The sequence below is a fragment of the Brachyhypopomus gauderio genome, chromosome 1 (assembly GCF_052324685.1).
Source record: "Brachyhypopomus gauderio isolate BG-103 chromosome 1, BGAUD_0.2, whole genome shotgun sequence".
NCBI lineage: Eukaryota > Metazoa > Chordata > Actinopteri > Gymnotiformes > Hypopomidae > Brachyhypopomus > Brachyhypopomus gauderio.
Genome location: NC_135211.1, coordinates 4172868 through 4191059, shown reverse-complemented (window position 1 = coordinate 4191059; position 18192 = coordinate 4172868). Strand labels below are relative to the sequence as shown.

The 18192-nt window shown below is 42.8% G+C and overlaps 1 protein-coding gene across 1 annotated transcript in view; it reads right to left on the bottom strand.

Moving 5' to 3' along the window:
* Positions 1-18192, bottom strand: part of cntnap5b (contactin associated protein family member 5b) — a 67686-nt gene that overhangs the window by 23037 nt on the left and 26457 nt on the right. The window contains exons 5-10 of the mRNA XM_077013181.1: positions 12254-12457; positions 10529-10713; positions 10124-10267; positions 3262-3562; positions 2192-2335; positions 538-709 (exon numbers count right to left, since the gene is read on the bottom strand). Coding sequence (XP_076869296.1) covers positions 538-709; positions 2192-2335; positions 3262-3562; positions 10124-10267; positions 10529-10713; positions 12254-12457 — 1150 coding nt within the window. The remainder of the gene's footprint in view (positions 1-537; positions 710-2191; positions 2336-3261; positions 3563-10123; positions 10268-10528; positions 10714-12253; positions 12458-18192) is intronic.

The window sequence follows — 18192 nt, the reverse complement described above, 5'->3', positions numbered from 1 at the left end:
CTCACGTATTTATACACACACACACTCGCACACACACACACACACACACACACACAGAAGCATTACGTGCTGAGGTGCTAATTCTTCAAACTGTAGCTGTAATCTCTATTCTTCGTCTCTCTGATTACCTCAGATTCTACTCTGCTCTCTCAAAGCCTCAACTCAGGAGCCTCAAACGTCTCACTGATCCTCTATCCCAGAATGCACTGGTGCTACGGAGACTTTGGCCATTTAATTATTTGCTTATTATGCAGGAACTGTGTAATGATATTTATGGTGCTTATCAGACATACACAGGTAATTAGCAAAGCCCAAAAAAATTGCATATTTTTGAGATTCATGAGGGAAAAAAAAGATGCATAAAAATCATTTTGCAAATTAGGACAATCCTTACCCACAGTGGCTTGCTGTAGTGAAAATGTTCTGAGAAATCAAACAAGAATGTGTTCATTCTCATTCATTTTCAAGACAATGGAAAAAAAAATACCCAACTTCAAATAGTGATACTTAATTGCTATTATATGAAAGAAAGGGTACCTGTCCCGGATATCACAGATGTCAATCTGGAGCTCACTGTAGTTACCCAGAAGGCCTTGCTGTACACGGTACAAGTCTATTGAATAGTTGTTGATGACAATGGATCGCATGCAGCCTTGATAGGTCAGTGTGGGGTTCCTACAGCCCTGACTGGCCATCGCTGGTGAACAACCTGGGAGATATAAAAATAATCAAATAAAAAAACAATGGACACCAGAAAAGTTCATAATCAAATAAAAAGGTAATTTAGATCAGCACATGTAATGATCAGAACATGCCAACACTGTAAATCTCAGGTCAGAAAAGACGATGGTAAATCGTTGGAGGGCAGAAGTGGTAGGTTAGCTAAGGCTTTAGACTATATTTATCAGCAGAATGACTGCACCATCAGTCACTGTAAGGCGAAGGTTGCAAACTGTGATATTTCATTTTACTGCAAACCCGTGACACTGTAGAACGCCATCTGCTCTTCCACTGATTAAGCAACAGACACTGAAAACACTGCACATACACACACACACACACACACACACACACACACACACACACACACACACACAGCCTCACACTGCAGCCACACAAATGCACTCAACAACAAATGCACTCACACTCTCTCTCTCACACACACATACACACACGTGCATGCACTTCTGCAGTCACACACACACACACACACACACACACACACACACACACACACACACACACACACACACACACACTTTCTAGGTGAAATACTGTCTAGCGTAAATCTTATGAAGAGGCTAGGTGTTGTGACATTGAATGTTCCCAGACATTTTTTCACCCCATTTAAACACAGAAACAAAAAATGAAATCTGGCACGTGCACATCTGTTATCACCTACTGTAATATAATTCTAAACCATAAATTCATAAAATCACCCTGTGCAATATACTTCACATCGCTTCACATGATTGCTTGTAAATACAAGAATACTTGTTAAAACCATAATTTAGTACATGAATATCCAATAACAGCAAATCACACAATTCTATAAATTTAAATGTAACTTTGATAAGGTTTTTAAAATCTATTCATACTGTATGGTAACATCGTGGTGTTCCAATCTATTAGTGATGCCACCTATGGCCACCTACATTGATCCTGAATAAATATAACCTACCACACTTTGCAAGTGTTCAATAGTGGACATACGAGAAACACTAAAATGTTCATTTGATAGCTGTACAGCCAGTGCACCAACCAAAGTGTCACACTATATTCAACACATTACCAACTGGGCTACATCTTCAGGCTTCTTACTGATACTATATACATATATTTAACTTTGACACTGATTCTACGTGGAATACTAATAAGTTTGGATGTTTAATAATTAGCAAAAGCTGCAAAAAACTGAAATATTTCTTGTATTTATTGAAGTACAGTTCAAACTTTGGTTCCTACAAAGATGTTGCAGTGGGCTGTTACACAATGTATAAAAACGATCATGAAGCAATGTATACTGTATAAAGCAATGTACACTTCACAGACCAATTAACAATTCACAAAGTTATATAGAAAAATCAGTCAGAAAACAGAGAAGTCAGAGCACCATTTAAGTTCTGTATTGAGTTTTATAGCAGTGGCACCATTACTGTTAGCATTAGCCAAGTGTTAATGCTAGCTTTACCGCCGATTAGCAGGGTCCTCCCAGGCCGGCTGTAGTCACTGAGTAATATGCTGGATGGGGGCTCGTTGTCAAGAGCGACTGATGCCTGGAGCCCCTTCAGCTTGACTGATACGAAGTGCCATTGGCCGTCATTCAAGCTGCGCCCTGAGGAAGGATGCGGCACCATGTTAGCATGCTAACGCTAATGCTGATTGCATGCATATGCAGTGATATAGTGGAGTGAGACTGTGTTGATGATCAGAGGTAAATCTGCAATTTCTCTTGAGTCACAAACAGAGAAGCTGTAGGCTCAATAAGACTAAATAAGCTTACATGGTATCTTACAGTATATAAAATGAACATATATACACTGGGTAATTTTGCAAGGAGCCTTGTGAAAAATGTCAGAGCTTGTGAACGTACATTTGGATATCTAGAGTGCCTACCAACCTACAAACTGTGACAGTCCAGTCAGTTTCGGGTGGGCTGACTTTGTAAGAAAACCTCAGCTAAATCATGCCATTCAGATTTGTCCCACTTACACACATCACTAAAAGTGTCACTGGAATTACACTGCCCCATCTCCACCCACGGTATCTCCACCCATGGAATCTGCACCCATGGCTTAAGAACTACCTTTGTGAAGATGGGTCTTTTTTCTTGCAAGCAGCAGACTTGCTAGCATTTCGTCAAAGCTAAGGGCTAAGCACAGGAACCGATCTGTTGTTAGCTGCACAGACCAGCACAAAGAGCTATATTACCAAGCTGCCTCAGAGGACAGAAGAGCTGAGTGGATAAAACTTCTTTTTGATGGTGAAGTCCTAGCTACAGTTTGTGTCTGACTGCTTTTACAACCTAGGTCAGTACAACACACTGGCAAATGAAATGTTTACCAAAAGAAGAATTAAAATCCATGGTAAAATTTGGATAGACATTCTTATGAATATATTATAAATTCATTGTAAATACGGCAGCAGTATAGACGCTCAACCTCAAAATGTCATCCCCCTCGCTCTCCCTCTCTCACAAACACACACACACACACACACACACACACACACACACACACACACACACACAAACACACTCACCGACGGTGATCTCGGAGCTCTGCAGCGCTGATCTGTGGTGTGTGAGCCTGAGCTGCCCGTCGGTGAGTAGGAGCGTTAGCGATTGCGCCCCCTGCAGGCCGTTCCACATCAGCATGCCCGCGTGGTTCCACGTGCGGAACTGGAAGGCGGCGGACCACGTGAGGTCGCCCGCTGCCTCCGCCCCGTCCTCCTTATCCATGCCTTCAGGACCTTCCACGGGAAGCTGCAAGAAGCTTCTGCTGGAGCTGATGAAGGAGGCTGACACCACCGAGGGCCCAGAGCAGGAGAAGGTTACGTTACCCTGGAAGAGCCAAGGACAAGGTAAAAAACCCTATCCTGCTGAGGCCAGGATCACTGGATCAAGTGAAACATTAAATACATTTTATTAATAATAAGTAGTGGTCGGCTGATATCGCTATTATCGGCGTTAACGGCGTTTGATAATGTGATACTCTTATCGGGCGATATAAAAAATATCGCCATTAATCTATTCTTAAAGTTGGGTTGGGAACTGGGTCAAAATAGGTAAGCAAACTATGATGACTTTCACCTTGATAGTTTAGCTCGGGTGTATTCCTAACCAAATTGCACAGTAGGGGGCGAAAACGAGTTTTCAAACCTGTGTCTCTTGGCTGGTTCAAGCCCTGTATTTTTTATTTATTCGCTCACCCATCCAAATTATCGGAATCAGTTCCAATCACTTCCATGGGCATAGGTGTATAAAATTAAGCACCTAGGCATGCAGACTGTTTTTACAAACATTTGTGAAAGAATGGGTCGCTCTCAGCAGCTCAGTGAATTCCAGCTGTGGTAGGATGCCACCTGTGCAACAAATCAAGTCATGAAATGTCCTTGCTCCTAAATATTCCACAGTCAACTGTCAGCAGTATTATAAGAAAATGGAGGTGTTTGGAAATGACAACAACTCAGCCATGAAGTGGTAGGCCATGTAACTGACGGAGCGGGGTCAGTGGATGCTGAAGCACATAGTTCAAAGAGGTTGCCAACTTTCAATCACTACAGTCACTACAGTCACTACATCCAAACTTCATGTGGCCTTCAGATTAGCTCAAGAACAGTGTGCAGAGAGCTTCATGGAATGGGTTTCCAAGGTTGAGCAGCTGCATCCAAGCCATACATCACCAAGTGCAATGCAAAATGTCAGATGCAGTGGTGTAAACCACGCCACCAGTGGACTCTAGAGCAGTGGAGGTGCGTTCTCTGGAGTGACAAATCGTGCTTATCCATCTGGCAATCTGATGGACGAGTCTGGGTTTGGCGGTTGCCAGGAGAACGGTACTTGTCTGACTGCATTGTGCCAAGTGTATAGTTTGGCGGAGGGATTATGGTGTGGGGTTGGTTTTCAGGAGCTGGGCTTGGCCCCTTAGTTCCAGTGAAAGGAACTTTGAATGCTTCAACATACCAAGACAGTTTGAACAATTCCATGTGTTCAACTTTGTGGGAACAGTTTGGAGCTGGCCCCTTCTTCTTCCAACATGACTCTACACCAGTACACAAAGCAAGGTCCATAAAGACATGGATGGCAGAGTCTGATGTGGATGAACTTGACTGGCCTGCACAGAGTCTTGACCTCAACCCGATAGAACACCTTTGGGATGAAATAGTGCGGAGACTGAGAGTCTGGCCTTCTTGTCCAACATCAGTATGTGACCTCTGACCTTCAATCAATCAATCAATCAATCAAAGTTTATTTGTATAGCGCTTTTAACAACTCAAGTTGTCGCAAAGCAGCTTTACAGGGTTTACAAGGTTAACAATACTATGGGTCCAGAACCCTAATGAGCAAGCCAAAGGCGACAGTGGCGAGGAAAAACTCCCTATTCTGGACGAATGGTCAAAAATCCCTATAAACACATTCCTAAACCTTGTGGACAGCCTTCCCAGAAGAGTTGAAGCTGTTCTAGATGCAAAGAGTGGACCAACGTCAAATTAAACCCTATCGATGAGGAAGCTCATATGTGAGTCAAGGAAGGTGAATGAATACTTTTGGCAATATAATGTATTTGTCAGAGGTGTATAATCCAGGTTCAGAAAGTAAAAATCCTCACCAGGATTTTGCTCAGGCTTCCTGGATTGTGTTGATTCCACTCATTTTACCTGGATTGCATTAATTAGAAAATCTAGCAAGCTTGAGCAAAATCCTGGTGAGGACTTTTACTTTCTGAACCTGGATTATACACCTCTGGTATTTGTAGCCTGTTCCTTTATTTCCTGGTTTTTGTGTTTTGATTACTGTTCAGTATATTTCATGATACGTTATGTTAATAATTGGACTGTCTAAATGATCCTTGTTTTGGGTTTGCCCTCGAAAATTCTTGCTCCTCTCAGCGTTCCTGTCCACCTGCCTTCGCATGCGTCATATATATTTTTTTCATAGAACTTTTAAAAGTTCCACTGATGTGCCATGTTTGTGGTCAGCGGGCAGAGAGTGCCCCCCGGGCCCAGTGTAGGCACCATCAGCCTGTTCCAGAGAGTGCCCCCCGGGCCCAGTGTAGGCACCATCACACTTCATCTTAAACTGAAACTGAGAGACAATCATACATCACTGTGAGGTGCACCTGTAGGACCTAAACGTGGTGTGCACACAGCATATTTGTAAAGGGGAGCCAATCCATTGAGGGCTTTAAAAACCAACAAGAAAACCTTATTCTAATCCAATCCAAAATTCCATAGAGAAACTAAAACGTGGGGAAAATGTTCTCTCAAACTGCAACTTTTGGACTCATTTGCATGAGATGACTGGCTATACCCAAAATGCAACGCCTCACAACTATCTCACCGAGTCAAAACAGAGGCATGGTTATTCTCTAGAACGTATGGAAGGAGAAATAAATATACAGAGGTTCTCAGGCGCATTCAGCAGTAGCATAATTGCATGTGGATTAGGTGCCAGTGAAAACCTGTAAGGAAAAACTGGGATGGAGTCTTGTCTGTATTTACACTGACCCTCTGTCAGTCATTTTATGAGACACTCCTCAATGCCAGATTGCTCCCACCTCCATGTGAGAATACCCTGCATTGCCATGTGGTTGTACTGTGGGCAAAAACATGCTGTGCTGTGACTTAATAAAAACATGACTTAAATAAAATTAACATGACTTAATAAAATTTAATCGAAGTGTTTATGGGTTTTACTTCACTATCATGAAGCTACATGTCCATGTGAACACCTCATATTAGGGTGAATGCTAACAGCATTAGACTAGACAGACTAGAGATTAATGCCTGGACAAACAACACTGCAACACCAAGAAGAATCTGAGTACTTGGGTAACCCAATTAGACGATATGTCTCTCTGAAAAAGGGAACTGTAATAATATGTCATCATATTTTTCCTAGTAAAATAAATCAATTCTTTGCCAGGGGAAAGCAGTGTGTTCTGTCTTTAGGTATATCAATTATCTAGGCTTCTGCACGCAAGCATACTCAGATAATAGCTACCGCGCGGTTTACATTTCCTAGCAACTTGTTGAATAATGAAACATATTAATAAATTGCCCATCTCATCACTCGAAGGTGAACTCATGATTTTGCTAATGCTGGAAAAATAATTGAACTCTGCTGGCCACCGTAGACCTTAGAGGTGTGTCTAGTGTTTGTGGGGGAGGTCGACCTGAAGAGTCTTGGATGATACACATTCAACAGGAAACGCTCATTAGGCCATACGATGCAGGGAGTCAGTACTGCTAGACACAGTACAGAGCTAGCCCTGTACTTTACTCAGTAACCTTACTGCAGGGGTGCCCATAAGTTTTCAGCTTGCGAGCTACTTATAAGATGACCAAGTCAGAAAGATCTACCGGGGGGTTGTGATGTGGCGAACGTAATTTGTTGTAATTTTACTTATAGTCTAGCATTTAGTTTTACTGTTATTTTTTGTATGTACTGTTGGTGACTGCACCAGGTACTGCTGTACTGTTAGAAATCCCCTTCACATTCAAGCTTTCTTTTATTTTACATCAAATGAATCTCAAAAAAGAAGTACAGTGCTTAGCAACCTTCAAAGCTGGTTGCTATGACTTCAAAAGCTGTTTGTAGTTAAACCACAGTTCTACACATACCATGATACTGTAGTTTTCATTTCATACCTTGAAGTACTTTTATTTATCTATTTGTCTATTTTCGCTAGTCACATTTTGTGAATCAACTGTTACTGCATTGTGCTTGTGACATTATTTAAACACTTGAACTGAGATCTGCTTCTGCGCCTCTGTGTAAAAGTGGCATGATAGTAAAAATTCACAACATCAACTTGCTGATTTTTAAGACGAATAATAAGTTTTACTGGTAACTGGATGCTTTCTAAGACTTAGGATCTATAGAGCTGGCTCCATTTCAATGTAAGACTTTAAGATTTAAAACAATCCTGGACGCCGAGTAATAATTCCTTACACGGTTTGCTCTTTGTTTTCTCAAGGTGAGTTTTTGGACTCAGTAACTGCCTGGGAGGTCAAAGCCAAACCACAGTGCTACGTAAAGGTTTACTCATACAGAGAGAGTGCTTGCCCCCCCCTGCACACACACACACACACACACACACACACACACATTTAGGCAGTTTCTCGCTGACAGGTTTTCAGCAGTAAGCTGATAGCTGAGGTCCCAGGGAGGACAAACCAAAGGTAAATGTCAGGACCTTGGTGACTAAAGGTGTCTGTGCTAACACGGACAGAGCCAGAGACCCAGAGAAGCCCAGTGACGTTGGTGCAGTGGAAAACTTTCTGTGCCTTTCCAGCCAGCTAGCGGCCTTGTGTTGGACCCGACCGGCCCCGCCCCACTACACATCACAGCTCGAAACGTAGCCGTGCCACAGCAGAACAGTACACCATGTGCATTGAGCTGAAGAAGAAGTCATGGCATACCTGGCCTCCCCTCCTCTACAAACCTGACAATGACACGGATATTTGTTATCTCTCCATCCACTCCACTCCAAGATCTGATATTCCACATCTTTAGTTGGCCATCACCATTTACACCATTCTAGTTCATGTCATGTACCTATCACAGTTTCACTCAGCTAGACACCACAGGTCATTCTCTACTGCAGGACCTTTGCTAGCTAGACTTCAAAGGTCAGTCTGTAACTCCACTTGCCACCCATTCAAGTCAACAACATTTTAGCCACCACAGGTTAATTTGCAATACCTCTGCCAGCTAGCCACAGCTAGCCATCCACTTCCACTAGCTATCTGTCACAGATCAGTCAGTATAACCTCTGCCAGCTAGCCACCACAAGACTGATCATACACTCAGAAGAACCACCAGCTCAACAGGGCTAATAGCACAACAGAGGCACTACAGGCCTATTTATAAATAAGACCAGGGACCACTACTCCGAAGTAAATAAGCTGGAATGAACATTACTGTCTCAGCACCGGCATCAGTGTTTATGATAATGATACACATGAATATTACTGGCCTCAAGGGGTAATTTTGCTAAATAAAGGAGTAGTAAATATTCTTCTTTAGTAAAGCACCATTAAACATTATTCTTTCCTTAGGGGGAAATGCACAAAAAGTATCAAAAACCAGATGAGTACAGGGCTATGAAGATGGCCATCAAGGGATCAGCTGATCAGAAAGCACTAATTTTTCATTCTCTATTGTTTTGCTTGCTTATTTCAAAGAATACAATGGCGCGAGACACACACCGCAGTCCCACTGATACGATATCTGAAGACGAATGAACCCCCACCCTTCCTGTGATGCCTCCAGAGCGGGAGGGCTCCTTATCATCTCTGAGTTGTAAAATGTCTCCCCATTATCTGATTCTCATCCGCACTGCTTCAGTTCTCTTCTCTACAGCTCTCCGTCTGCAGCTCACCCGCTATAATCACAGGCTGGGACGGAGAGTGTGGGACAGAAACGCTGGGACTGATACACTGGGACAGAGACATCACTCCACTGGATCACCATAATTGGGCTCCAAAGGTTCTCGAGGGTTTTGGAAGCAGAGGCTGTGGACGGAGAGATGTAACTCGTCTCTGGTGTGTTCGGTGGGGGAAGATGTGTGTGCAGGATCAAAATGCCTTGTGAAATGACGCGGCATATTTCTCTAGGCATCCCTCAGACATGAATTCGGTGAAGCCAGTAAAATGGCCGTAATGATCCCTGCACTGTCTAAGTGCAGCAGGGGCCCGGAGGCTGTAGAGAGCACCACCACCCTGCTTCTCATAAACAGACCTATACAGCTTTATGTGCCTCAGGATACAGCGATGCCAGGATCTCAGCAGCAACTGTTGACCCAGCGTTAAAATGCCACGCATGGTCTGGATTCCAAAAGCTAAACACCTTCACGGGGTTAGATAATGGACAGTAGGGGTCCCGGTTTTTCTTTTCATCCTGGAACACCTAATGGTTACTTCCCTTTTTCCGGCACCTGGCAATGATCTGCCATTGGTGGCGTCCGGGCCAAAGCCTCTCAGAAGCCTTCAAAAGAAGCACATGGCACTGCTGTCCTGCCTGTCGCCGGTGGTGTGTCAGACAGAGAGAGACCTACATGTACCGGGAACCTGGGGTGACCAAACCGAGTGAACGGTGAAAGCATGAACAAAAGAATCTTGTACTCCATTAGCTGAATGCAGCCCGTAACATCACATGCTACGCTACAATTTTCACACACATTTTCAGCACAATGAAACAAGGAGACTCACAGATAAAAAAGATACTGTACATCCCTTTGCAGTCATCATAGTGTGCCATTCCATGACCTGACAGCCTTGTTTATTACTTGTTAGCACAGAAAAAAAAACTCACATTTACATGGACTGTGGTCTAACTCACAGGACGAGCGTCTAACTCCTCCTGTGTTTGAGTGTTTATAATGTGTAGGGCACATACCACACTGTAGATCTGGGGTTTCTTGCGTTTGGCCAGGTCAATGATGTTGACGCCGTTGTAGTAGAGGTTCTCCATGCATCCATGGAAGTTTTTCCGTAGGAACGTTCCTGGTTTTCCGGGCAGAGGGATGCCGCCGAAGCTGAGCTTTGTGAAACCAACAAAAGTTGGGGAGGAGGGGCAAAAAGCTTTCAGAACACATGGAAAATTCGGAAAGCAGGGCATAAAAAATCCCAACATGTTATTCCTGAATTATTAAAATTATGTTTTACTAATGCAGCGATGGAATATTTTTTGCTGCTCGTCCGCATAAACGAGATGCAGTAAGTATCATATGGCCACCATCATCTGGAGAAATCGTAGAAATCACGTGTTGGTGTTTGAGTCCACGCTTGTGGACTTGCTCACTTCGTAGTCGACCTCCAGCGAGTCTTCCACGCCTCCGGTGCGAACGTGACGCGTCAGTCTGTCTACGGTGAAGTTGATCTGCTTGTTGAAGCGCTCGATCTGGACGGAGTGCCAGTGCTGATCGTCCAGCAGGCTGCCCAGAGTCACGGACACATGGCCACTGCTGGGGTGAGTCTTAGCATCATCTAGACGGTGAGAGGGAGGGAGCAAAGAAAAATGAAATACGATGAATGGTGAGAAACACTGAGGAAAAAGGAAGCGGTAAAGAGCACAGGTAGAGCTACAGAAGTACAGACAGAAAGTTGAAAGGGTAAAGAAAGAGAACAAGAGAGATAAAACAAGGCAGCAAAATAGGAGCTGTGAGAGAACTGAAGGAACAGGAAGGTGTGACTGTGAAAGACTACCCAGCTGCCTGCTGGGTAAACAGCAGTGGAGCCAAACTCCTGGAGCGAGGAAGGTGTGAACTCGCAAGTCAGAGAGGGCAAAGAAATACACCCCAAAAGATGAGCTGCCTGGTGATTTTCCGATAAGATATGACAATTTTTTTTTGTTGTTTATTTTCTTTTTATATATGAATCAGTGCTATTTCAACCAATCAAAGCTGGCAGGTTCGGTCACTGGTCGTGCCGTCATATGGGTGCCATGAACGCAAGCCTCCATGAAAGGCACAACGTTTTTAACATCCTCTTGTAACTGATCTCATTAAACATTCATTCACTTTAGTCTGGCATTTTCAGGCCATAATTACCCCCCCCCCCCCCCCCGAGGGATTATGATTAAGATGGCATTTTTTTGTATCGGTGATTATCATCTTTAAGGAGGAAGAAAACACCATCCATCAAGTGCTGAAATAAATGGCAAAAATTGGTGAGTAGTTTTAAAGAAGTTCAGGAGCTTTCATTAGCATTTAATAATCAACTTGCACATTCAAAACAACTTTTTTTTTTGCGTTTTTACAGCATTTTGCCATAAGCACAAAAATCACAGCCATACTAAATTCTGGTTATTCTCAGAGTAATTTACCGAGGGCAAAAAAAGAATGAAGGGTTGAATGCAGTCTAATAGAACACCTGTGTTCTGGTCCAACACAGTCAAAAGCTCTGGCGTTATACCAATGTCATAAAGAACTGACTCTCAGCCTTAATAATTAATAAGGAGGAAAGATGTTAATGTGTAGGAAGCATTAAGAGGTTTAACTAATTGTTTGAGAATTTGCATTCATCCCAGTCAGCATATTGTTTCTAAACAAGCTTTCAAATATCTTCTCTCAGCCTTTTAAAGGAGGCTGACAATGCTACGATGCAAACCACGATGCAAACAAAGGGTCAGATTATAAATATAACTCCTTTTTTATTGTGATTTTATTGTACTAGATTCATTTTCTCGTAATCTTGTTGAAGGTCTGTGTGCAAAAATGCACTAGTTGGAAAAAAGTTTTGTGTTATCCACTTGTGTTGCTGGTTTTATTCTCTCGATAGTTTCTGCTTTTACCAGGCACCTCATTGTCCACTGGAGATGAATGAGATCAGTCACTTAAAGCTTGAGAATACATGAGTGCCGGTGAGACTCTGTGAGGTTGTGGTGGGTTTTGTCATGTCTGGGGTGGGTCTCAGGGGTTTGACGTGGCACTCGTTGTGTTGGTGTGGGATCCACTCAGGTTGACGTGGGACTTGTCAGATCGCCATTGGACTCATTAGGGTTGGGACAGGATTGGTGGGGACTCACCCAGGTTGAGGTGTAGAGCCAGGCGGCCGCCATGCAGCTCCAGGGTGATGTAGTCACCACGTTGTCCCTCGCCGTGGACCAGCACGCCATCAGCACGCCAGCTCCTGAACTGCAGCGACACCACGTCCTTCACGGTGCTCATGGACTTCTGGTTGAAACGGTACAGCAGCGAACTCCGACCATCGAAGTCGGCCATGTCCGACTCTGGGGAGATGGCGAGAGAGAGGCAGAATGCACAAGCTTTAGGCCATGACCAACGTTTGACACAACGCCACGTGACACGACTTGTAGCAGAAAGCTTTGCTGTTTGACTGTGAAGAACTGCAGCGTAATGGGTGGTGCAGCTACACCCAGAGCAGATGTTTGGGACAACAGGATACCCTGCATAATGAATCCTGAACAGAAGATTTAGAGGAGGGTTTGTGTTTTCTTGCTGGCCACCAAGTTCTCTTAGGACCAATATGGCTTTGATAGTGGTAATATATAGTTCATGAATCAATGTGGCTCATCCTCGGGAGGAAGAATTTATATAATATATTTATATAATATACGGACGCATATGTAAACCATCGATACTACTACTACTAGTAATACTACTACTACTACTAATACTACTACTACTACTAGTAATAATAATAATAATAATAATAATAATAATATTAATAATGATAATAATATTAATAATGGTGGTGGGGGTGGTAGCTATAAATCAATATGTCAACTTGCATTAAATATCATTGGATCCATCCAGCAGAGAGCATTTGTGGGCAGACTCATATGTTATGTGTGCATGGTGAATCTATGTAGTTTGAGTTTGATTTTTTTTGGGTTTGATAATTTTCCTAAAATGAGTGGTTGTTTGAGTCATTGATTGGGTACAGAGTGCTATCCAGGTTGTGCTGAATTCAATATTTTTTTTTATTCTTGATGGAAAAGCTGAAAGCTGAAAGCTTTTCCATTGCAATATGGTCATTAGATTTTTCAGTGATTGACAGAAATGTGTTTCCTTGACTTCTAGTTCTTCTTGGCCATAGTTAGCACCACTAACAGTTCTCTACTGTTCTCCTTGGTCCAATCCCAAAGAAGAGCTACTGTAGCATAATTTACTGAAAAGGTTAATGCAGGATGTGACAGAAAGCTGTGGGAACAACTTCCTATATAAGGTGCACGCGAGCATCAGAACTGGACCACGGAGCAATGGATGGAAGTGACCTGGTGTGATGAATCATGTTTTCTTTTATATCATGTTGATGGCTGGGTTCACCTGCATGAGTAGATATGGGCTAGGACACACTGGAAAGAAGGCAAGCTGGCAGTGACTGTGATGTTCTAGGAAATGGGGAGCCATGGATTTTCCATACATGAAGATGTCACTTTGACACATACTACTTAACTTAATACTGTTGCAAGCCAAGCCAGTCTTCATGGCAATGGTATTCCCTACTGACAGCGGCTTTTGTCCACAGGATACTGTACCCTGCCATACTGCAACATTTAATCAGGAATAGTCTGAGCACCAAGATGGAGATCTGATGGTGACTTGGCCTCCAAACTCCTCAAATCCGGATCTGATCAAGCATCTGTGGGATGCGCTGGAAAAACCTGTTCAATCAATGGAGGCCCCATTTCACAACTTTAAAAATTATCCACTGTTGATGTCTTCATGCCAGACACAACAGGACACCTTCAGAGATCTTGTGGAGTCCAAACCTTGACAGATCAGAGCTGTTTGTGTGACACAAAGGGGACCTACAAAATACCAGGTAGCTTGTTTCAGTGTTTTGACTGATCGGTGAATACAATGAGCACATGGCAATGTCTGCTAATCCCATTTCATTATGTCTGGCCAGTGTTGCGTACTCTGTGATTTACTTGTTTGTTAATGTTGTATACAGTGATGGTTGGTGTTGGTAGTCATGTTAAATGTAGACATCACCATTGGGAGTAAACCAGGTTCCCTCAGATTTAGAGAAGGTTAATTAAAAGAACATGAGTTTCTTCTATCTCTGCCATTCATTGAGGTCCAACAATGATGTCTCCAGATCAGCTTCTCATCTCCCTGTGTGTCTGGATTAGAAACATCTGTATAATCATCTGATCTCTGATCAGCAGTAAGGTGATCAGAGGCTTTGATGAAGACAGAGATAAGGCACTCAAGCCCTGCAGTCAAGGAGTCAATGAGCCAAAATCAATTCCTAATCAATACTGGTGAGTGAGAGAAAAAAAGACAGCGAGAGAGAGACAGAGAGAGAGAGAGAGAGAGAGAGAGAGAAAGAGAGAGACAAAGTGGGGGGTTAAGGCAGGGCTAACATGAAATTTACTGTAACTACTTAAACAGTTAATTAATGGTTGAAGAACAAACAATAAAACCATAAGGGCAGACAGAATCTAAATAAAAAAAAACTTAACAGAAATGACATGACTGACGCAGACGTGCAGGTGAGCAAGATTTTCCTGGATCAGTTTCACTGTGATGCCACACTGGTATGGGAATATCGAGTGACCCGGGTGACTTCTAATGAGACATGGTCGTTTGTGCTAGACCAGCCGGGGCCAGTATGGAGGGTTTCTCCTGCTGTAGTGTCACGCGTATTCCCAGAATGGTGTAATCAAGGAAAAACATCCATCGCCAGGGACATCAACAGCTCACTGACGAAAAAGGAGCAGAGCAGGATGTCGAGATTCGTTCCGAGGAACTTGCGGCGCACATTCAGGCCAAGTGCAGCCGTGTATGATGCTGTTGCTCCAGCGGACGTGTCTGAATGTAGAACATGACGTTCCTTAACACGGAGGGGCTAATGCAGCAACCAGTTCCAGTGCTGTTATTGTCTACAGGAAACAGAGAGTATAAAACCTGGATCACTGATCAGTGTAGAACCTGGTCAGATGAATCCGGACTTCAGTTGCACTAAATTGATGGGACGGTCAGCCTGGATCCTCTGATCCTGTGAAAGGATGTTTGGACAGTAGAGCTCACCTAAGCATGGAGGCTGACCATCTTTGTGTCAGGGTTCGACCCAGGCACGTGCCTCCTGCTGCCACTAGGCGGAGCCCGCGAGCTGGAACCAGGCGCAATCAAGCCCGATAGGTTGCACCTGTTAAGCAGCCTATTTAAGACAAGCGACTTCAGCAACTCATTGCGTCCTCTTTTCCTCTTTGTTCTTCGTTGGTTTGTTCTCCAGTGTTCTGGTTAACAGACTGGCAGGTAACCAGGTAGAAGCTATTGGTCTTGTTACCATAGCTTCCTCTTTTGTTTCTTATTTTTTCCCTTCCTCTCTGACACGTCGAGTTTGTCTCCGTGTACTTTTCGTTTTTCCTGTTTTTCTTTTGTGGACGCGTTGTATCTCTTTCCGCGTGTTTTTTGTTTGTTTTACTTTCCTGGGGGGTATTCCAGAAAGCGAGGTTAACAAACTCTAAACTTAACCCTGAACTCTGAGTTGTCTTACCCCGATCTTACATACTCAGAGTTTTCGGTTCCAAAACGGCTGATCGGAGTTAAAGTAATCAGGGTCGCTCAACTCTGAGTAGGTTGACCCAGACAGAAGCGCGTTCACGCGTAACTATAAAAGGCATTCTTAATGGAACGCAGATAAATAGGAATTATCGTGGACTTAAACGCGAAAATCAGCCGAGCATCGTATTTCACACCACTGTAGCTTAGGAGTATTAATGACTGCGTATGCAAAATATTTAGATATTATTAAACGTAAATGGAATACTGCGGTAGCTGCTAGAGAAAGGCAGTCAACATGTCAAAGAATTGCCAACAGAGTTAATGCGTGAGTGAAAATGATATTTTTATATTTAGCAGAAGGGAGCGATTATATTATTATTTTCTCCACCTTTATAATACTGTATTGAGTTTTTAAATATTTTTTAATTGAACACTTACTGATTCCAGGTCTAATCTGAGTGGTGTGAAACACACATGGCATCAAATAAAAATGAAGTATAAGAATATAGTACAAAGTGGTATGGCTGTATATAACTATATCTTATTCTTAAAATATATTATAATATATATTTATTTACAAGAAAAATGAAATAATGAAACATAACAGTGAATTTGACTGTAATGTATATTAAAAGGTTACAGGGTGGATGGTGGGGTGGGTGGTGGTGCTGCATGATTTAATGTGGAAAGCAGTGATTGCAGATGGAGTCTTTGACAACTCCACCATCTCTGTTGTCACCCACATGCATGTAAGGTTCCTCATTTGTGGGCATGTCAGAGATGGTAGGCTGTCGCTTTCCCTGGATGGTTGCAATGTTGTGTAATACCACATATGCCATTATTATGTGGCACACCCTATCAGGGGTTACTCTGAGCCCCTTCAGGCACTGGAACCTGGGCTCGAGGATTCCTAGGGTCATTTAAATTCTTGCCCTGGTTTTGCTGTGGGCCTGATTGTAGCGGGACTGTGGTCCAGGTGCAGGATCTGAATAGGGAGTCATAAGGTAGGCCTATAGGACAGGCAGGATACCCTCTGTCTCCATGAAGGAGGCTGTCATAGTGTCCTATAATAACACTAGGGTTTGCAATGATTTAACTATTACACTGATTTAACTATTACACTGCACTACCTCAGGCCTACTCTATTCAGATTTGTTGTACAGTGTGGAATCATACACGGATCCTGGCCATCTGGCTTCAACATTTGTGATGCGGTGGGAAGCATCACATATGATCTTGATGGGGAGAACGGTCAGTTCAATTCAATTCAACTTTATTATCATTATGCTGAAACAGGGTTGTACAGCACAATGAAACACTTTTAGGCTAGGCCTCAGTGCAATTACATACTACAAAATATCACAGCAGCAACTACATACAACATAGTGCAGGACAACATAGTGCAAGACGGTCATGGTGCAAGCCAGGCAATAGACATTAAATACGCAAGGTAAAAAAATTAAAATAGATAACAGTATAAGGTATGAAATATAAAAATATAAGTACAGTATGTACAGTGTGTGTGAGTGGGTGTGAGGTAGGTAAATGGGACAGGGATAAAGTGCATGGTGCATGGTGCCAAAGGGCTGGTGGACTGGTCTCTGGACTGGTGGCAAATCTGAGATATAGTCAGGGGGAGGTAAGTCTATATATGTCCAGTTTGAGGGAAAGTGGCTGGTGGCAATAGCTACGTTAGTTTTGTTACCATTAAAGATAAGTACATTATTCATTAAGTATTATAAAGGTTAGTACCTGTACATTAATGCTATGGATGGATTTTCTGTTTATGTAATCGCCTTCATGTTCTAATGGTGTTGGAATAGGTAGCATATGTAGGTTCCATCAATGCAGCCAATCACTCTAGGAAATCCTTAAAATGTAAATGGAATTAAGTTTGTTATATACTGCTTCTCCTTTGCTTAATTTCTTTATTGTCCGTGTGAATTAAAGACAAACCAACGATGCTGTGGAATTCCTCTTTGATGTCCATAACTGGCTTATGCCCAGGAAACACCACAAAACTGGGCACTAGTCAATTTAATGCCAGACATAGTTTTCGGACAGACCGACATACAGTAGCTTTGCTGACAGATCCCGCATCTTCTACACTATAAAAAAAACTTCCACTAGCAAAAAACGAAGAGCGATGTATAACAATCTGGAGAGAATTTAGGGCTGATCCGCGATGTGTAATATTTGAAATGTGACGCTTAATAATTTTATTGATGTAAGTATTGGATTGTGCTGAAAAACGATAACGTTCATTAAAAAATAATCCGAAAATGATAGTAGGCCTATGTCTATTCGGGGTTTTATAAGGCGTTCCCGACGAAGAACTCAGCGAATAAACTGAGTTTCAATATCCACATGATCTTCGAGGAAAGGACACGTCATGATGACGTGTTTGTAACTCTGGGTCAGGTCCAAGTTAACCTGCCAGCGAGCAGGTTAGCTTCAGAGCATAAGTTGCTATAGTAACTGACTC